We start from the raw sequence: 22,506 nt of genomic DNA, 5'->3' as shown, positions 1-22,506 counted from the left end.
GATGAAATTATTAACGTTACTGTAGTATGAAGCCGAATGGCCGAATGCTGTGCGAGCAAAAACGAGACCGCTGGAGCGATTGCTAATGAGAGACAAGCACGACACATGTCTTGTGAGCAGCGGAACTTTTATTATGCCGCAGTCGCCGCTTCTTCCAGTCAAGTGTATGTGGGGTAAAGCAGAGCTGTTTTATCATATTAGATACATTTGTGTGTTGAAAGTTGTTATGCTACTCTGCGTTCGCTCAGTGGCTACTATGAGACACTTGTTGCACAATGCAGTAAGCTTGATCGATATTATGGCGCTTTTCCACTGCGTGGTACTACTAAGCTCGGCTCGGTATGGGCACGGGTCGGCTCGCTTTACTTTCGGTTTGGTTTTCCATTGCAGTTTACTACCGCTTCAAAGTGGGTGGGATTATAGACTGATCATATAGTTGCACCTCGTCTACTGACCACAATACAGCCATTTCTTTTTTCAAGTTGTGTGTGACGGTCATTTAAAGCAAGTCGTGGCAGATCACATACTGCCGTGGCTCTTACTGACTATTTAAATCTAGCGGGTTTGGTGTCTCGTGTTTCAAATCCAATGATGCTCGTAGTGACAATTCTCTCTGATCAATCAGTGGTCTGCAGTGTTTACACACATTTTATATATTTAGTATCGGTATGGCACGCTTGGAACCTCCACCGAGGTAGACCAATTTAAGCGACCCGTACCGTTCCGTACTGAGCCCTCCCATGCAGTGGAAAAGCGCCAAAAAGTGAGCCAAAGTGAGTCGTACCAAACCATACCATGCAGTGGAAAAGTGCCATTAGTCATGGTAAAACATGGTACTCGCTGTAAATCAAGAAAAGAGATTTGAACAATAAGACTTACTGTGTTGAGCTATATAACATGATTAGTTTTCTGTCGATGAATGTATCCAAACAGTTGCTCACCTGTCTAATAAAACACATAATATATTAAAGCGTCTTTGGTGTTTCCATGGTTTCTACAAAATAAAAACCGAGGGTAATGCAGGTATGACGTCATTGATAGGCGACGCACAGACACGGTTCGTGTCCTAGTTAAAATTGCTTATTTCTCTAGATTTAAACATTCTTGGAAACATTTGGGATAATGTAAGTATACAAGTCAACAAAATATATAACATTTTTCTAGTGTTTTTTGAATATTTGAACCCAAATATCTTACATATTGTGCCTTTAAAATGTTTATTGTTGCATGATTCGCATTTCAAATGTACTGTTTCACATTAAATGTAGGCAGTACCTATACTGTGCAGCTTGTACTCCATTCCCAACAAAGCCAATTAGATAAAGAGTAAGTTTCAGTCTTTGCAGCTGTATGATTGTTGTAGAGAACGGTTAAGCTATCACAAGATAATGAGACAGCTTGCTGTTATCCAAGAGACTCAAAAGTGATGATGCAACACTGCACCCTGGATTCCTCTGTCTGAGAGCTCAAAGTGGGATTTGATCGGATCAGATATGTCTTCCTCTCCTCTGCCTGTTTCTTTCTAATCACCCTCTGTTATATCCTTACTTCCGCCTGTTTTCTTGGTGACTGACTCCATACTTTGCTCCTAGTAATTGCTTGTTGTCAAGCATTTAGGTCAAACGCTTCCTTTTTCTGTTCCTAACTGGTGAAAAAAGAACGTCATGAGTCTTCCTTGTTTTTCTTCTTACTTCTCTATAAGCAAGACACTAGTCACATATTAAAAGTATCACACATTCTCATTTTGAACTTGCACAAGAAAACACTGAAAAATCACATATGAATTCAATGTCTATACAACTGTTGGTTTAATTAATGACCATCTAAAATACTTTAATTTATGTTTCTACTGTAAGACAGTTCCCGCCATTGTAATCAGACCACAAAACCGTGTTTAACTGCTCCCCTAGAGTCAAGCTTCCAGACATACTGCTGCCTTTAATAAAATCCACTTTATACATTAGCCCACTGATTCTAACTTTAGATCTGGAAGGTCCATTGAGAGGATGTTTGTCTTCCAACTGTGAACTAATTCACCAGATACAGCTATTACAATGGCCAACTTATGAGTCATTAATTGAATCATGTGTAATGTTGCTTAAAAAAAAAAAAGACCACTAAACCTCAACCTTATGAATAATTCTTTGTTTTTAAGGAAAAACAAACAGAGGTTGTTTGCTAATGTAACTATGACTATGAATGTAGAAACCTATATCACAAAACATTCTTACTGTCAGATAATCAAGCTGAAAAATGGAGTAAGCTATTAACAACATATTATTTTCCTTCTTTTTCCTCATAGGAAGGACTGACTGCACCAAAGAGTTTTCAGCTTCTGTGCTTAGTGGCCTCTTCCTCCACTTGGGCTGATTTGGAAAACACCCTCAGCAAATTGACCATGGAGGTGAGTCACAGGACCTCGTCTTTTACAAACCCTGACCTTCTGGGCCGCTTAAGGCAATGTGCTAGTCCCAACGGACTACGTCTCCTCTGGTCTACGGATGTGTTTAGAAAGTTGCCCTGCCAACAGCCTCTTGCATTACATCAGCTACCTCGGGCCTCTCTCTAGTGACATCACCCCTTACCCCCGTTTTACGGCTCTTTCCTTCTGACCTGAGATCGACCTTAAAGCCATTGTGGAGATTTTCCATCCAGGTTTTGGAGAGGAGACCCCTGCTTCCGCTAGGCTGCAAGAATCATGTGGTATCTATAAATCCTGTGCAAACGTGAAAGAACAGTTGAAATATGTTTGGATGGATCCCAGTCATCATTTATACTTTACAACACTTTTTCCTTTTCATTTTGTTACTATCAAATGTTAGAGACAGTCAAATAATGAGAGTTAATTTCAGGCTTTAAGGGGGTAAAGAATAATTTGTGATGAGAGGTGCCATTTTGCTTCAACACATTTTGCTACTCTCTGTTTTTGCACTTTTTAAGGAGGTAACAACTCCTGTAAGCTTCTAAGAGTTGTTTATGACAAGTCTTTGCCAAGCACCATGGAACCTCCAAAACTCTCTTATCCAAGCGTCCAGGTATGAAGTGATGTCATAAAGGAAAAATGACACAAGATCCTACTTTGCTCATGGCTCAGTCTGTTGTGATTGGTCTACCGCTTACAGTGTGTGTCGGAAACAAAATGCCTATTACCATATCTGAATTTCAGCTCCGGAGGCTTCCTCAGCATTTAATACACAGTAATAAGAAAGATGCCGTTGGTTTTTCCATATCAGTTCAAGCATGAGTCTACAACCTTTTGAAGTGCATGCAAAGTAGATTTGCAGTGCAGAAAACAACGTCTTCTCAACATGTCGACAACACAAACTAAACTCTTAGAGGCCTCAGCTACAACAATGTTTGAGGTCGGGTCAAAGTACATTCGCTGGCAGCCAATGAAGACCACAGGCTGGCATTATGCAAATGTGTTACATTGCTATGTAGGTTTGTAACAGGAAGTGAGACTGAAATTGCTGATGACTTGTTTCAGCAGTTCTGAATCAATTCTTTCTTATAGGAGATAATAACTTTATTTGTCGTGCACTTTGATCTTTACAACTTTGCAAACCTTTTACCTTCACAAACAGCTATATTACACTTTGCATGAAAGGTAATATTTGAAAAACTTTAAAAATACAAATTTATAAAATATGCCACAAAAAGAATTTAATTTTTTTAATTTTAGAAATCTTTTGTAACTATGTAAAAGTCTTTACTGTCACTTTTAAGCAATTTAATGCATATTTGCTGAATAAAAATATTAATTTCTTTTGGAGTTACCTTAATGAGCTGGTTATGTATTTAACCAAAAATGCGGTGTAGGGGAGGATGTGTCTCATAAGAACAGATGAGTGTGTTCACAGGGTTATAAACACTGAGAGGAGTTGAAGTGAGCTAATCAGATTATAACAATGAGCTAAGTATGTCTGTGGATGATCACTGTGTTTTCACAGGACACGTCTAGTCTTGAGGTGTTGCCTTGATACAAGTGCACTTTTTTAATGGTTGGCTTCAGTGGTCGAAACCAACACATATTTTAAAGACTAAAGCACTGGTTCTCCTAGTGGTTAATTCAATACTAATCCTATACAGATAACTTCAACACATGCAGTAGGGGTCCACATTTATCCTCCATCCTCAAAATATGCTGGCATCAGCCCAAAGAAAGCCAAAAAGCTTTTAAATTTTCTCTTGCAGCAGCAAAGAGCTAATGCAACTAATGAAAAGCTGAGCCAGCAGATTTGTGTGAACGACAGAGAGACATCTACAGACTGCAGTATTGGTTGTTTATCAACAAAGTCTGATAAACTCTGCTGATCTCTATGAACTAGACCTGATAAGAATATCCAAAATTGGATTTGTAGTTTGGCAAAAACAAACTGGAACTGTTGCATCAACTGTTGACGTGCATATGTCAATTATCATCTGTATTGCCCTACAAAGGCAAAATGTAGTAACTACACATTTTGTCTAAATTACATTGCAACCAAGACTGAGTATGTGACCTGCCCTATGACCCACAGATTTGGCTCCATTATACTCGAATTTAAAAAAAACTGTGAAAATAACTGTATAAATCAATATAAAATCAATCAAAATTCATTCAAACACCTCATGCTCACCAAGATTATAAGAGATCCTTGATTATGATTTCACTTTTTATCTTTAGTTAGTGTGTAATGTTGCTGTTAAACAACATCTGCAAAGTTATGATGCTCAAAGTTCAATGCAAAGGATGATATTTTCTTTTACAGAAATCGCTTTTTAAGGACTACAACAAACGGCTGGTAGGAACTACAACAAGCTTCTTCCCGGGTTGGTGACATCACAAACCCCAAAATTTACATAAACCCTGCCCCCAGAACCATACAACAAAGGGGGTGAGGCCATATTGGGCTGCTGGATGTACAAACGAACATAAGAGTCTGCATATGAGTCACTGAGGACACCATGGTTGAATTTCAATTGTAAAGGAAATGTGCCGAAGAATGTCAGTAAAGTAACGAGGATCAGTTAAACGCTGGATTTGCACAAAAGATTAACATGACGGTACATGCTAGTCGATGAGTTAAATCAACTACATACATTTATCCACTAACCATTTAGAAACGTCCAGTTGTATTCTAAAAGTTCTAACTTCTTCCTCCTGAGTCTCTCCATCAGCGTCCGATTCCGGTTTGAACACCACTACTGCCAATTGTCATTTTGGCTGCGTGAGATTCTCCAGCTTTGTTGTTGAGTATCTGTCTGAAGCGCGAGCTGTTAAAGCTCCGCCCTCTTTTGGAAAGGGGGCCAGCAGCTCATTTGCATTTAAAGGGACACACACAAAAACGCCCTGTTTTTGCTCACACCCAAATAGGGGTAAATTTGACAAGCTATAATAAATGATCTGTGGGGTATTTTCAGCTGAAACTTCACAGACACATTCTGGGGGCACAAGAGACTTATATTACATCTTGTGAAAAGGGGCATAATAGGTCTCCTTTAAAAACTGTAATGTTTTGAAATAGTATTACAATTTAAAAGTATCTGTTTCTTTTGAAAAATATTTTCAAATGTCATTTATTCCTGTGATGGCAAAGCTGAATTTTCAGCAGCCATCTTTGGTGTCACATGATCCTTCAGAAATCATTCTAAAAGTCCGAATTGGTGCTCAAGTAACATTTCTTATTATTATCTATGTTGTGATACTTTTTTTTTCAAGATTCTTTGTAGCATGTATTTGGAATATAAATCTTTTGTAACATTACAAATGTCTTTACTGTCACTTTTGATCAATTTAATGCATCCTTGCTGAAGAAAAAAAATGTAGTTCTTAAAAAAAAATGACCATAAACTTTTGAACAGTAGTGTTTATCAAAAATAAAATAAATAAAGTATATCTCCAGAAAATGTAACATTTAAAACACACCAATATATGTTTTTTTTTTCTTCAATGCCAGTTTAAAAGATTTCACCTCATTGCAACTCTTAAGCTGATTAATACGCTTAAAGCTGATTAAGAAATAAGTGAAACTGGGCTTGTAGGTGGTAAAAACTGCTCTGAATTTGGCAGCAGGAAAAGTGTAGGCTAAGTAAGGGGATGTGGATGTTCTCACAAAAGGATTAATGGCAGATAGGAAGGGAAATGAGAGTAAGAGGGGATTTACACACTAACACACTTCTGCCTTTAACTATCTCGTTATGGAGTTCAGCGTCTGTGGTATCACAAAGGCACGTCTTGTCAATTGCAGGAATTTGAGCGTGATACCAAGTTCCTTTTTTGAAGCAATGATGTCTGTGACCACTTAGCATGAGTGAGTTTATTAAAAGGCTGTAATTGCATAGACACATGTAGCAAGGAAACACTGAATAGTGTCTGGAATTTTGGGTCATTGTTTAACACGGTTTGCAGCATCTGAGCTACATCAGACTAATTATGTTGAATGAAACACTCTTAATATCCGTCTTTTCTCAGGGTTGTAATGACAAACACACCTTTGTGGTTTTGGCCAGGCATACTGTATACAAAGCACTAGTTCTGCTCCTGCCGTGCGAGCGCCTCAAATCCTCAGCAAATATCAGTTCCTTCAAAACTGTTTCCACACAAACATGCTAGGAACTATCCAACTTAAAAAAAAAAAAAAAGTTCTTTGCTGAGATTTTATAAATACACCCTTAACCAAAGGCTGGTGTGCATGCCGTGGCAATCCAGCCTAGCATCTTTGTGTTTTATTACAGGGGCTCTCTGCGCCTAAAAAAACTGAAGCACGGTGAAATCATTCATTTTCTGGTCTGATGTCATCTCAGACTCTCCATAATTGCCGGAGTCCGGCGTCTTGTGTCTATAATTGGTAGAGACACCGCAAACTCTCTGAGAAGACACTGTAGGTGGGTACTGGTGGATTCATTATTTTGTCATAAAATTGAAGCGGGAGGTCATCAAAAGGAAAACCATTTTTCAAGTCTCTTCTTTTTTTCTTGTTCTTTTTTCTTTGTGGTTTGAAAACCGGGCCTTCCAGGCAAATTCTACTTGTCTGTCTGTTGCAGTTGAGAACTGGTTGCCTTTGCTGACTGATGTGGGGTGCTTGAAAAGGGTAATGATAGATCTGTTTCCCAGAAATCTGCTGTAATTCAGCACATTTTAAACGTATGTTGATAATTTTATATAATTTATGCAACCATAGAAGCCATAGAGGTTATTTAGGGTAAAGACATCGGAAGAAGGACACACTTGCAATAAAGGTAACTAAGAGGAAGTGATGAATATTTGTATGTACAAGGCCATGAAATGTTGCTGGTGTTATGGTGAAGGTGCATTTTGTGCAGATTTTTGGTGGGAAAAATGCCACAACATATTCGCTGTGTCATTTTAGGACAGATGTCATCTGAGGTCATCCCAACATGGAATCGCATTGAGCTTTATTTTAGCTTCTCAAACATGCTCTACACATTTGAATGAATAACAATAAGACATCCAGGCCCCACACCACAATGTTCCTACAGAGTGAGTGTGATGAAAAGTGTAGGAGGGTTTATGAAAATCCAGTATCACCCTCCCACAAGCTGCAAAATAAAGCCAAATAGTGCCTACATTTTAAACGAGTAGGCTATTCCAGGTTGTAAAAAGCTTAAGTGTCTATGAAAATACTCTATATTACCGCAAGAAATATAAACTGTTAATTCATCAAAAGAAGATGTTGACTGACAATCTTTCCATTTTTCTTTAACAGATTCAGTGAAAGGTTACCAACACTGTCAGTCCCTAACATTCTGTCAGTCTCCCCTTTTGTGTTCCAAAGAAGAAAGAAAGTCATGGGACAACATGAGTATGAGTAAATGATATTAATTTCTGAGTGAACTATTTGAATAGGCTATTGCAGTTCATTGCACGGCTCTTCCACAGCAGATGCAACCGTCAAAAGACATTAATATATGACACAGTGCTGCCATCTGCTGCTTAACTGATTTAAAACCTGTCGAGTTTTATTGTGTAGTGAAGTCCATTGAACCAAATGCCTCAAAACTTGCTTCTTATTTGCCACACACGGTCTAGCTAATCAATAAACACTTAAATAACATTCAAGAAACATTTAAATGACAGACTAACGATGTAAACGTCGTTCATAAAGCGTTACCAGAATTTGGCTCTCAATCGGAAAAACTGATTCAAAAACAGGCATAAAATACAATAGACCCAAGTAACAAAATTCATAGTATGTCCCTCCTAAAACCACTCCTAAAAAAAATCACAGAACTTTTATCGCTCCCTGGTAACATCTATATTTAGGAATTGTAATAAATCCAGAAGTCTTGATTGACAACTGCGACTGTCCCGAAGGCCCCGCCCCCCCGTCTCAACTGACCGTGCAGGAGCAACTTATGCGTGGGAACAAAACTTCGTACATTTCGCTGAATTAATAAGATTTATATGACATAACGTATCATAAACACATCTCATTTTCACTCACTGCATATTAATGCGCACACAATGACGCGAGAGGAGGACCTGTTGCGGATTGCTAAAAAACTAGACAAGATGGTGTCTAGAAATAACATGGTGAGATCCTAATTTTGACGCAACGCTTCACGCTGTTTGTTTGTGCGATCTCTGCGCATGCTGCTTATGAATAACTAATTTAAACTTGTTTGCATGTGTGTTTGCGCCGTTTTAATTCTGCTTCATTAAGGTACAGGCGTGCACACGCGTTGTTTAATGTTGTTGCAAGTGAAAGAGACGGTAATGTGTAATAGGACTACAGACGCATATGTGACAACAGGTGCTGGTTGAGGATTGCGCAGATTTAACGTTACTTTAGATTTATTCAGGGCAGCGACAAGAACGAGGACAAAAGTGCGTCATTATAGACAGTTTGGTTGACATGTATGCACGTTTTTGTTAATATTTAACAGCCTGTATGCATTGATTCCTCGTAGTAAATTGCACAAGGTCGAGAAGGCGGTGAGTGTATGTATTGTTTTGGCCGACTCAAATAGTTTCACGCGCATGGGCACAGAATTTAAAGGGATAGTTCACCCAAAAATGAAAATGAAACTTATGCCATGATTTACTCACCCTCTTGTTGTTTCAGACCAGTATGGCTTTCTTTCATTTGTGAAACACAAAAGTTTCAGTTTTGTTTTTGTGAAAGTGTTGTAGGCCAAATGTTTGAAATTTGGCACTAGTGATGTGTTATTACAATACAACAATAAGTAAAATACAGGAAAATATTAAGAAAAATCATAACACTTAACAGTAAATAATTGTCAAAATACCATCTCCCTGTCTGCTTAGGACGGAGCTCTAGATCTTCTGAGAGAATTGAAAAATTTCAACATGACACTGAAGCTTCTTCAGGTATGTCTGCTGGATCAATTGTATTGACATACTTTATTGATCCCTGTAGGGAAATATAGCTGCAAATCAAAGGTATCACAAAGAGCCATATATACACACACACACAATGCAACAGTGCAAATCAAAATATCCATGTTAGAGTAATATGGAGATTTTTATAATTAGCTACATTTGAAATGTAAGTTTTAAAATGATGTGAGAGATTTGAATGATAAAACAGATATGATACAAAAGACTGATTAGTGCACAAATGCAGCTGTTCTTGTGAATGTGACCATAGGTTGTCTGATATCTCTTGCTTTTGTTTGTCTAACGTTTAAGATTTACTTTGTTCCAGGATACAAGAATTGGCATGTCTGTCAACGGAATAAGAAAACATTGCACAGATGAGGATGTTGTCAACTTGGCAAAGATTCTTATCAAAAACTGGAAGAAGCTTTTAGGTAGGGATAATGTTTTAAAGAAAAAAAATCACTCAGCTTAAACTTTACACCAAATCCCATTTTAAAAAGGTTCATAATACACAATATTTATAGTGTTATTAACATATGCAGTATAACATAGTCTGTTTTAAAATGTTAAATTATACACCTTTTGTCTTTGACAGAATCAGCTCAAAACCAAAAGTCTGAGAAGACAAATGAGAATGGCAGTCATCCAAGCAAGCCATCAGGGTCACCCAACAGGACTTCTCCTGAGAGAGACTCCAGGTATGTTTGCTGATAACAGGGCAAACATGGAAGTATTACAGACCTAGTTTTGTACAGTGTAATTGAAAGCTTTGGGAACCTCTTCCCAGAAACATATAAGAGGGCAGTTAATGCAAAAGGTGAAGTAAGCAAAGTGGTTTACGTTATGAAGTATAACCTGTTTATCTCGTCAGTCCACGAAGGTTGACAACGGAAATTAAACCAGACTTAGACTTCAACAAGAAACCCGATGAAAAACACAGAAGAGAGAAACGAGATGCAGAGCTCAGGAACAAAAAACAAGAAAGTGACCAGAAAAAAGAGAAACAATCTATTAACAATAAAAAGGAGCTAGAGAGGTGAGAAGCCCCACTGCATAAAGCCCCTCTGCTCCTCCCAAACTGTGCCATTAGATTTTTCTGTGTATTCTGTTCAGGAAAGACGCATTGAACAGTGATCATCTTCCCTCCCAAAAGACGCATTCGTCTCCGCCCCCTAAGTGTCCTCTTCCATCTGGGGAAGTGAAGAGGGAGAGGTTAGGGCTTGTGCATGCGGTTGAAGCATGTGACTGTGGTTAGGAAGAAGCACAAAACATGCAGCCATATTATTATGGTGAAAGTATCAGTGTTTCAAACTAGTTTCTGGTTATCTAGGTCATGACAATTGCATGAATGGCTTTTTCTGAACTTTAACATTGTAGTTTTCTGTTGCTAGTGTTGGGCAATAATCAGAATTTAAGAATTGACTTTTCAGTTCATGTCCAACAGGATGTTGAATTCAGTTTGAATTGGACAGGAAGTGCAATTTACTGAATTCACATGGCCGTGTTCACACAGCAACAGAATACTGTTATCAGTCCTGTATTTGAGTCCTTAATACAGTTAGGTTCACACACAATACGGTTATTTACGGGAGTGACAACCGCATTCTTGGAAAACGCGCGCTGTACGAACGGAACCGGACTGCACAGCTCGTTGTCTGTCACGTCATACAGTGCGAGAGAGAGCCGCTCTAAGCGCGTGTCTACCGTGTGTGGTTTTGGTAACTTGCAGAGAAGGAGATACGACCTGTGTGTCATCTTTTGGTATTAGATCCAGTCACTGTTCTCCACCGGAGCCGCTCCCATCAGTTTTGTGTTCTACGCGCGAGCGCGCGGCTCAAATGTTCCAACTGTCAGTTAATGAAGATTTGACGGATGAATTCGCGACTTGTTTTGACTCTTGTCGTGTCAAAATATGATAAGACTTTTCAGTTTTATGGACGTCGCCATCGTTGATATTTCTTTGTTCACTGTCACTGTATTGGTAAGGACTCTCGCTGCACGTTCATACAGACGCTACTGTAAGTTGCTGTGTGAACTGGACATTTCGAGACACTAAATGCGGTTGTCAATCCCAGAAACTGACTGTGTGAAGGTAACAGTCACACAACATAAGAATTTAGTTATTTTTCAACGAAACAAAATTGTTAATTGCAGTATTATTTTTTGACTATGTATGCCTATTTTTCCCTTCTGAATTATGAAATATATTGTTTACATTGATCAGATAAAGTTAAATACAACAAAACAATAAAATGAACAATTAATTTTTCTCTCAACAGCACAACAAAATGTCCAACAAGGTATAGTTTAAAAACTACACTACATAGTAATTTCTATCATCCTTAAATTCAAATTTTAATTAAAATTCTACATAATGTTTGCTATTTCAATTCAAATTCAGGAATTTCCTTAAAATAAGCTATTCTCAATTCTGAATGGTGCACAATCCTGATGACATCATTGTGTTTTATTGTTCCCACTTGTATGCTGGGCAAGCAGAGTTGTAATGTAAGATGAATTTTCACTTCTGTTTAGGAAAGATGCTCCCGTTGATTTTTTCCCTCCTGCTTCGATCATTTATCACCATCCTCTAAGACGCTCATCAGTAGATGTAAAGAAAGAGAGGTCAGAGCTTTTTGCATGTGTTTGGCAAGTGTTAGCTAAGAACACATCATTGTAGTGCGAAAAGTTTTATTTTCTGATGCAGTCTATTCATCATATTGCATGCTGTCCACAGTGATTGCTGATACAGCGAAAGAAATACACTACCTCTCAAAGGTTTGGGTTCAGTATGATTTTTGAAAATAAATTAACACTTATATTCATCAAGGACACATAAAATTGATCAAAAGTGATACATTTATAATTTGTTTCAAATACATGCTTTTTTTTTTTTTTAACTTTCTATTCCTCATTAAAAAGTGTTCACAAAAATATTAAGCAGCACTCTTTTCGACATTTATACTAATGAGAAATGTTTCTTGAGCACCAAATCCTCATATTAGATTGATTTCTGAGGGATCATGTGACACTGAAGACTGGAGTAAAGATGCTGAAAATTCAGCTTTACCATCACAGGATTAAATCACATTTTAAATAATAATTGTAACGAGTCGTCACACGAAGTGGGATCCATAAGCAGGCTTTATTAAACAGTCTCGTGGTCAAACAGGCAGTGGTCAAACAGGGGCAGACAGGTACAGCAGGGATATGGCAGAATCGTAGTCGTAAAACAGGCAATAGATCAGGGCAGGCAGATATCAATCACAAGTCCAATAAGCAGTAAATAGTCTAAGGGCAGGCAGCAGAGAATCGTAATCGAGGAACAAACTGGGTAAATAACAGGCAGACAATCAGAATGGTAAATGCTCAGAAATGCAAACCGTAGTAATACAAGACCTTGCAGTGACTGTGAGGTTGAGTGGCTTAAATAGTCCAGGTGATGCACAGCAGCTGGGTGTGATGATTGGCGCCAAGGTACGGGGATGTGGGAAATGTAGTGTGTGTGTGTCAGTATTCGGGTGATGGTGCCCTCTGATGGCCAGAGGAGGGAATCACGGAGTTCGTCTCGGTGACAGTAATAATATTTCACAATTTTACTGTTATTACTGTATTTTTGATCAAATAAATGCAGCCTTGGTGAGTATAAGAGACTTCAAAAACATTAATAAAATCTTACTGACCCCAAACTTTTGAATGGTAGTGTATGTGGTTTAAATGCTGAATTTGGATGTTTACATCTCTTATACAGAAAAGACACTCTGGGTTCTTTACAGTCTCTTCCTCTTCAGTCTCATCCCCCTAAGCGTCCCTTCATAGATGGAAAGAAAGAAAGGTTAGACATTGTGCTAGAAGTGCATGCAGTGTGTGATGCGAAAATATCTGCTTTCATGTTGAGTCAACACTGCAATGAGACTGGCTTATTATTCTGCAGGAAAGACGCACATGAACTTCTTTTTCCTCTTCATCATCACCCTCATCCTCCACTTCCTCCTCCTCCTATTCCTATCCCTAAGCGCTCATCAGAAGTGAAGAAAGAAAGGTCAGGGATTGCACTCAGGAGAATGAGTTCATAATTTGTATTATTTATAGTAATTGTAGTAAATATCCCACATAGGGGGTCACCACTAAATATCTATTTTCACAGGAAAGATCCTTCTGAAACTTTACCTCCTCCTGCTCCTGTCCTTTCTCTTCCTCCTCCTCCCAAACGTCCATCACTAGAGGAGCCCAAAGAAAGGTCTGAGACCCTTTCAGTTCAAGTTATTGGTCCTCTTTTGTGATAAAGAGGGTTTTTAGTAAATAGAAGAGCACAATATAATATACTATTATTGCATTAGTTTTGATTTTGTTTGTTTTATTTTGTAAAATAGTGGTGGTGGCTCTAAATGATTCAGTATTCAATTGATAGAAAATTGTAAATTATAATTTCTAGTTCACTAGATGACCTAGTATTACCACAAGCACAAGTTTTTACCTTGTTCTCATTGTAACGCCACATGTAAATCGTATATTTTTGCCTAGGGCAAAGAAAGAAATTGATCCGAATGCCCCTCTTCCTCCTTTACCTTTTCATCTACATCCTCCTCAGAAACGAGAGATGAAGAAAGAAAGGTTAGGGCTTGGTGTCGTCTTTTTGAGTAAACAAAGTACTTGCAACATTAATTTAGCATAACACTGTGTTCTAACAAAGCGCAGTGTTTTTTTGTCTCATAAATAATCAGTGACTTTCTTTGCTTAGAAAAGAAACAGCGGCTCCCAGTGCTCCTCTCCCTCCTGTTCCTCTTCATCTTCAACCTCCTACACCTACAAAACGTCCCTCATTAGACACAAATAAAGACAAAGAGAAAGAAAGGTTAGGGTCAGGGGAAATGAAAAGCATGTTGATATTAAAAGCTGTATGCCTGTGTTTTAATTACTTCACCGTCTGAAGAATAACTAAAGCTGTTTTACTATAGAAAAGACACATCAGACCCGAAGCGACGGACGTCTGAACACAATGAGAAAGATAGGTCTGAAACATGATGAATACTAACCCCTGGACGACACCATTGTTGAGTGAAATTAAATTTGATGTTGCATAGTGTTTCGTCTTAACTAAACCATTGGTGTTACTATTTTAAAACGATAGTTCTCCCAAAAATAATAATTTTGGTGTCATTTACTTGCCCTCATGTTGGTCCAAACCTGTATTACTTACTTTCTTCTGTGGAACACAAAAGGAAAATCTTAAACACTGCACTGGTCGCTCTTTTCCACACAATTCCAATGAATGGAGACGGGAGCTTTCATGCTTCATAAAGCACCTTTAAAGTATCATAAAAGGCATCCATATGACTTGTGTGCTATATTCAAAGAAAGTCATACAGGTTTGGAATAACAAGAATGATAGAACTTACATTTTTGAGTGAACTATCGCTTTCATTTAATTTGGATGAAGTCTTTACATGGCTTGTCGTGTTAATAATTGGTTGTCATCCCATAGTGCTTAGATGATGCTTTTTTTTCCAGAAAAGACACAAGACACAGTAAACCACTCAAAAGACCATCAATGAAGCTCAAGATTGAGAGGTTCGAATAGATGTTTTGCAGCAGAATGAAGGCAGAGGGCAGCAGAAGTGCATGCATTATTGTTGTTTTGTCTTGGGAGTTTGAGGATGCTGGCGATTTGCAAGAATTGTGGTTTCTTTATATTCATTAGAATTTGTCACCAAAATTTTTATTGTCACTTTTATTTCTAGAAAGGACTTCACCGATTCCAAAAAGCTCCATCCTAGAAAGCTGAGCATAGAAGGACGGAGAGAAAGGTCTGCTCATGCATTAATAAAACAACAACAAACAACAAAAAAAATGTTAAAATGTGTGACATTTCCAGGCCAAATGAAATGGTTACTGACAGTCAGGCATTTGTGTTTTGCTCTTTTATTGCAGTAAGGACTCTACCGACTCCAAGTCAAGCCATCACCTTTTAAAACGACAATCAAGTGAAACTAAATTGGAGAGGTAACCTGTTATAATAATGCAGTTGGTCTTGCAATGAAATAGTAAAGTATCCAAAATAGGAATGTGTGCTTGCCTTGCATTATGATCATTATACAATAAACATAAGTGTTTAACGTTATCCAATATTGACATATTTATTAAAATCAACTGAATCAACAGGCAGTGCAGGACCAAGAGGGTGCAACAGTGCCTGCCCCCTTTTTCAGCGGCATTGGTTCCAGAAGTATTTTTTCTATTCATTTTTCCCATAGGGATATTTAAAAAGTCTTCGTTAAAGAGTTATCAGCCATGCGCCAAGCAGCTACGAAGTTAATTATTTACAACACTTCAAACTTTGATTTGAAGCAAAAATGTTTTTGAAGATCAAACAAAAAGACAAAGATACACGACTGTGCGCTTAATGACTTGAGTGATTGAAAGAACTTCAATCCCATGAAGCATTGTGAACAGCATAATCAATTTAAAAACAATGGAGAAATATAATACTACTCTTTTACAAATGTTGATGTTATATATATTAAGTTTATTGCAAAATATGCATATATATATATATATATATATATATATATATATATATATATATATATACAAAAATGTAAGTATTTTAAGAGCGTAGAGAGATTAACTCGATTACGTCATTCACAGTGCTTCATGGGAGTGGCCGGAGCTGTTTTGGCAAGTTGCTTTTTTTCAACTCTCTGATTGGTGTAGTTTTCTGTACAGCATCATGGGTAATGTAGTTTTTCACCAGGAATTCCACTGTTAAACACAATTATTTTAAAAATAAGCTGAAATAATGTGGGCAAATACCATGGATTAACAACCTCGTATCTCACAGTAGGTCAGTCTTTAAAGGTTTACAATTATCGTTCAAATCAATTTCCCTATGGAGAAAATGAATGGAGTTTTTACCTCTGGAACTCGACTGTCAAAATACTCATCTTCCGAGTGGACATTTCAAAATAAATGCATAGAATGTCTGAGGTAGAATTATTTTATGATTTTGTTTTCTGCTTAAGATGTACACTTTTCAAAATAATGTATTGTTTTTAAACAGTACTGTAACAATAATGTGACAGTAATTTGAATGTAACCTTTGTAAAAAATAAATAAATTAATAAATAAAGCAAACCATAAATGTGCAAAAAAAAAAAAAAAAAAATTATGACTAATATTTCTGGTGTCAACTAGCAGCAATACCAATTAGTTGACTAGTCTCACACATCCCTAATCCAAACTTGCTGATCCTTTGCAAAGATAAATCCATGACTTTCGTGTTCGAACTGTAAACTCTCATGTCTTATTTTTCCAGGAGAGATTCTACTAGCTCAAGGTATGGCAACTCACCTCAGGCCAAGAAATATAGGGAATGGCAAGAACTATACTTTACTATTTATTATTATTTACCTCATTTAGCTGTGACCAGCATGCCATATTACTTTATTATGGAATTATGTTCTCACTCTCATCCTTTTGGATAGGATCAGATATACTTAAAATTCTGCCTGCTTCATGTCCCAGTTGTAATACACCACAAAATCCCAGTCATTCAAATCATGACTCAACAAATCATGAAAATAATGTTCACAGACAGCAGTAATCAATGCTGCTGTTGGGATGTTGGAACATTCTATCTTTAAATAATTTTAAATTTAGAAAATAAAACTAGAATTCTCTTTTCCTGCTTTGGTTTAACTGAAAGTTAAATTGTCTCATGGTCATTAGAGAACTAAAATCTCCTGCTTCCTGTTTTTCCCATACAGCAAGAGTAAACCAGAGACCCCAAAGACGCCTACAACACCCACAAGCCCCCTCTCTCCGTCGCTTAGCTCCAGTGTGGGTCCTTTATCTCCTCGTCTGCAAACCGGGGATTCCATCAGGGACAAATGCATTGAAATGCTGACTGCTGCCCTACGTACAGATGGTACGCAAAACAAACAATGACAAACACTTGACACCCACACAGACATAATGAAATATATCGTTTTGATGTTCATTATTGTGGAGATGATGCTCACAATATGCTTTTCTTTCCTCTTAGATGACTTTAAAGACTATGGGGCAAACTGTGAGGGCATGGCAGCGGAAATAGAGGATCATATCCTTTGTGGACATTATTGGTTGACAGTTACTTGCTTTGTAAAAATGAGTGTAGAATCCTCTTGAAGCCATTGCTTAAAATTCAAAAGTAGATCTCCTTAACTGTCCTCCTCTGCCTACATATCTACCAGGAGATAAAAGCCACAGACATGAAATACAAGAACAGAGTCCGCAGCCGCATAAGTAACCTGAAGGATCCTAAAAATCCCAATCTGCGTAAAAATGTCTTAGCTGGAGCCATCGAGTTGAGCCGCATCGCCACCATGACTGCTGAGGTAGATTGCACATTTTGGAACTCTTAAAGTCGCCATGAAATCAAAATTGAAGTTATTTGGTATGAATACGTTAGTCTTACTCTTATCTATAAGCTAGTGTGCTCTGAAATAATGACACAATTTGTTTTTAGGAGATATAAGCATTCAAAACTTACAGTCTCTCACTTCCGTCAGTATGGATCAATGATTTGGATGACATCACGCTGCTTCTCATCAGATTTTCTGTCCAATCAAATGCTCTTTAGAATCTAAAGCATCCCGCCCCCTACATCATAAATAGACGCTGAATCTGCAGCTAAAATTGGTCACTTGTTCACACATTTACTATTTTCTACATGGTGAAAGGCACACAGTGCACTATATAGGGGATAGGAAACGATTAAGGCAGTGTATGCTTTCCATTGAGGCGAAACGCTGTTGGTCATTTTAAAAAAGGGGAGGAGCTGTTCAATATGTCCCGCCCTGTCTTCCCGCCCTGTCTTCCTGTCTCAGTGAAAGTTACGTCAACACATTGAATAATGCTGCACTTCATTGGGCCCTTAAATAATTTCAATTTATAAATAATAAATAACAATTACAGGTTAAAAATGTGTTGTTCAGCAAAAAGGTCTCCTGATTTATGAAAAAAAAAAAATCTGTAAAAAAAGATGCTGCATTTATTTGAAAATACATTCATAAAAAACAGTTACAATTTAAAATAAATCTGTGATGACAAAGCTGTCAATTTTCAGCATCATTACTCCAGTCTTCAGTGTCAAGAAACTGTAGTCAAACAAATATCTTCTACCTAGAAAGATATATCAGAAGTCAATACATAATCTGCTGTATATAAATGAACACTATTGCTATTGTAGGAAATGGCTAGTGATGAACTGAAACAGTTAAGGAACGTGTTGACCCAGGAGGCCATTCGAGAACATCAGATGGCAAAGACTGGAGGAACCACAACTGACCTGCTGCAGTGTGGCAAGTGCAGGAAGAAAAACTGCACCTACAACCAGGTACGTCAATGAAACAACAGCATTTTCTATTATTACTGGATTATTAGCTGATATGTATAGTGCATATGAGCCTAGTATGCAAAGTCTGAGTAATGCACTTTCTAAAAAGGGCTTTCAGGTTGGAGAATCTTTGAAAGTAGGAGCCCCCTTGTGCAGATTTTACAAAGAACCCTCTTGAACCATCAAATGAGCCTTTGGTCGTTCAAAGAACATTCTTATAAAAAATACTTTGTAAGAATGTCAGAACTGCATCTTATCTAAGGAAACTGAAATGTGTTTATGACCTAGAATACTTGCTTCCTTTTTGATTTTTCCTTTCATTGTTTCTTGAATTTTTTTGTGAAATAAATGTACTGATGAATGTTTTGGACCTCCATAGGTGCAAACCCGGAGTGCTGATGAACCAATGACCACATTTGTGTTGTGCAATGAATGTGGTAATCGCTGGAAGGTCAGAAAAATATGTTTTGGTTTATGTATTTGATATTTATTTCTAAACAAATCCTCTTATGTCCAGTAGAACAATGCAAGTAACGAGTGTCTTTCAATATTTTTTTTCTAGTTCTGTTAACTTGAAGGAGCCAGAAGTCCAACAACATTGACCATGTAGCAGTGGCGAGGCCAGAAATTTTAAAGTGAGCGGACCTTGGTGAAATAGGGTGGACCAATGCCTACTCTCAAATAACATCAATTATAAAAAATAATTTGACAATTAAGTTTAGTTAAATGAGATTTATTGTCAGCCAATAGTTTCATGAAAACAACAAAATCCATTCATAAATTTATCCAATGAACAGAATAAGATCAATAAACGAAGATAAATAATCATAGACGGAGCGTGTGTAAGGCTGGGCAAGGCTTACCCTTCCCCTGGATGAAGGACTTGAGACTAGCGTGGAATTTTCTCTCTCAAACCACTGACTGCGGCTGCTTCTGACTGCTTTTAGAGGGAAAAGCTGCCCATAACCTGCTGGTCTAGGATCAGTTCTCTCTGTAAATAATAGCATATTGGCGATTTGACAAACAATCCGGTGCATATCTGTGTTTGCACTCTGGAGAGTGTCGAAGGTTTCCATTTTCAATGTGTTTTTACATCGTTGAGTAATGTAGTCAATCACAGAAATATCTGTTGATTTCTTGAACGTAATGGCCAATCAGAGGTGTTTAATTTAGAATACACTAACCACTCAAAACGCCGGAGTTTTTGTTCAGTGCTGAGTTCTGCATGCTCGCGAATCCTCTCACTGAAAAAGTGTAGACTCGATGTAATTGAGATTCATTGATTATAATGGAACTTGGTGAGATGAGTGACAGCTGTTTAGTGATTATAAAGGGACAGCTCTTTGCTCGCTTTCTAGGCAATATATAATCAATTCAGAATTTGATTAAATTTTTTTTTTTTTTTTTTTCATTCTTGACCAGCAGCCACATACACACTGCAAAGTTTCAGGAGTGACATCGGCTAAATTCATGAATTTGAGCGATTATTATTGTCCTGTATATGTGATTTTTTTTCTTCCTTTCCCACCAAAAAATTATTTTGTCTCATTTGATTGAGTGGACCAGCCATCAGTCTGAGTGGGCCAGTGCCACCCTGGCCCTGGTGTAGCCTCGCCACTGCCATGTAGGATCTTTTTTTAATTTGAAAGAGAAAGTAATATAATGTTTTATTCTACCAGAAAGTGGCCCTGAATTTATAATATGTAAATGTATTCTTTAACTTTTACAAAAGTACACCACACAGCAAAGTGTTCTGTATATTCATAATTAAAGTGAACATTAATTACTTAGGAAATGTCAATCTGATAAAATTCTACGCTTTTATACTGTTTTATGAAATGCCAGTGTTAATTTTTTTTACTTGATTAATCGGTTTCTTAAACAGAACCCTTTTTGGGTCAGATTTAAAAAAAACAATGTATTAAAAAATGTACATTTAATTAATGAAGAGAATCCTAATCTATCTCAGATGTAGCAGCTATACAGTACAACACAAAAATGGATCTAAATATTTTTTTTTTTTTTTTAAATTATGGTGATGCATAAATGTAGAGAAAAATAGCAAAAACTAAAGCAATGAATGTAATATTGATTTGAATAAATTGTTATATTGATTTGATATTTTTTGTAGTATTTTTTGCAGGCTTTAAAAGGCCTAGGACCTTTCAGGCACAGCCATGGTTGTCCAAAGCTCATCAAATATGCGTGGTTTCTGTTCAGTCAGGTGTGACTGAACGCTTGTCAACCTGCCAGCCCTGTGAAAGCAGGAAATACCACACATTTCTCTCACTCACCTGCACACAAACAAGCACTCAGAGAAATAAGATGCCTAACTGCAATGCTGAGTGATTTACCATTACAGCCAAAAGCATTTAGTAAAGCACCATGGACAACTCCACATCATGTTGTCAAATTCCCAAAAATACATAAAGGACACGATTGGTCCTAGCGATTAAGGGATTAACCCTCTGCATGGTGCACTTCGCGTGGTGGTCAAAAATGACAGATTTTTTTTATTTAAATTAAATGAATATACTATAATTTAGTTCGATTATGTATTTTATTACTTTTTTTTTTTTTTTTTTTTGTATTTGGGGGGGATTTTATGGTACTAAATTATATTTATGCAGTAGTTATAATCCATTCACTTTTTGAGCATAGACCTGAATATGAAATTTCCACCTTACATCTGTGCTCCAAAGCATTCAAGATTTATGACAGTTTAAATTTGGTCTCTTTTTAAAGACGACACTTGCCAGGTTATTGCTGAAGTGAAAAAAGTGAACCTAAGAAAAGTTATGAAAAATGCATAAAAATACAATTTTCAATTTTTATATGAAATATATATTTCCCAAAACAGGTTTTAATCTAAAAATACCTCAAAAAATTAGTTTTCACTAAGATTTTGTTTGGGTCCAGTACCAAAAGTTTCCACTAGATGAAATTCATTTCCATTCATTTCCAATGCGGTTGATTTTGACCGAGAGGTGTACAACTGTGACTATCTTTTTCAGGACTATTTAACCTTTTTGAATCATGTCCATCATGATTTTTTTTTTTTTTTTTTTTTTTGTGTGTGTGTGTGTTCACATAGCAGGTGCCAAAAACCTTACCAAGTTTCGTACCATTCCGGTGAAGTAAAAAAAACGTAACATTTTTTGGTCAAAAATGACCGAAGGGCACCAGAGGGTTAAATTGTCGAACTTTATTTTGCTGTAGACGGCTGTACTTGAGTCAACATATGTAAATTAAATACAAGTAAACAATTTACATATATGATGTAATCTATTGTGTCAATTAACCAAATTATTCCTAAAACATGCTATATTTTTAAAACCTAACTTATAGTCCTTTACTATTATTTTAGAATAGAAATAAATTATTTTTGTACCCTATGACACTGATAAATGAAGACCCCTAGAGTTTAAGTGAAAGCCATTTTTCCTCGTGTATACTTGTGGGAAATTTGTTTCATTGGGATGTCAAAGTCTGCCCTGTGTGTCATTATTCATGGGCATTTCCTACTGACGCACTTTCTAGCCGAGCTAATGATGCCCCTGTCACTATATTTTGGGCTTAATAAGTACCCTGGTCTCTGCTATCCTCAATGCACTATGTTTGAAATGAGATGAGTAACTCTGTGTGAAATTATCCCTTTTAGCCCTGAATCTTCACTCAGGTTTCATTACTCAGTTTACCAGGGTGCCCACTCATTAGAAGTGAATTGAATTAAAGGCTGTTAATGAATGTTCCGCTTCTGACAGCATTTCTTGTGGTAAAA

At 37.2% G+C, this 22,506-nt stretch overlaps 1 protein-coding gene across 46 annotated transcripts; it reads left to right on the top strand.

Annotated features, from left to right (window-relative positions):
* The first annotated feature begins 8,314 nt into the window (after positions 1-8,314).
* tcea3 (transcription elongation factor A (SII), 3) lies at positions 8,315-20,844 on the top strand. Of its 46 annotated transcripts, none has more exons than XM_051865143.1 (24): positions 8,315-8,536; positions 9,272-9,334; positions 9,672-9,777; positions 9,942-10,044; positions 10,218-10,382; positions 10,460-10,558; positions 11,626-11,646; positions 11,882-11,971; positions 13,098-13,181; positions 13,281-13,388; positions 13,494-13,586; positions 13,871-13,960; positions 14,088-14,201; positions 14,305-14,358; positions 14,858-14,917; positions 15,088-15,153; positions 15,278-15,349; positions 16,662-16,682; positions 17,113-17,273; positions 17,391-17,452; positions 17,575-17,724; positions 18,579-18,725; positions 19,105-19,176; positions 19,288-20,844. In XM_051865143.1, the coding sequence occupies exons 1-24, from the start codon at positions 8,468-8,470 to the stop codon at positions 19,294-19,296; spliced, it is 2,079 nt and encodes a 692-aa protein (XP_051721103.1). In that variant the 5' UTR covers positions 8,315-8,467; the 3' UTR covers positions 19,297-20,844. The 46 variants fall into 46 exon arrangements, 44 of the variants coding, with proteins under 44 accessions (XP_051721103.1, XP_051721102.1, XP_051721106.1 ...); XM_051865142.1 differs by having other exon boundaries at positions 16,662-16,721; XM_051865146.1 differs by lacking the exon at positions 10,460-10,558 and having other exon boundaries at positions 16,662-16,721.
* The last annotated feature ends 1,662 nt before the right edge of the window (positions 20,845-22,506 follow it).

Source organism: Ctenopharyngodon idella, chromosome 16 (assembly GCF_019924925.1).
Source record: "Ctenopharyngodon idella isolate HZGC_01 chromosome 16, HZGC01, whole genome shotgun sequence".
Taxonomy (NCBI): Eukaryota; Metazoa; Chordata; class Actinopteri; order Cypriniformes; family Xenocyprididae; genus Ctenopharyngodon; species Ctenopharyngodon idella.
The sequence above is the reverse complement of the archived record's forward strand: the minus strand, read 5'-3'. Positions and strand labels throughout refer to the sequence as shown.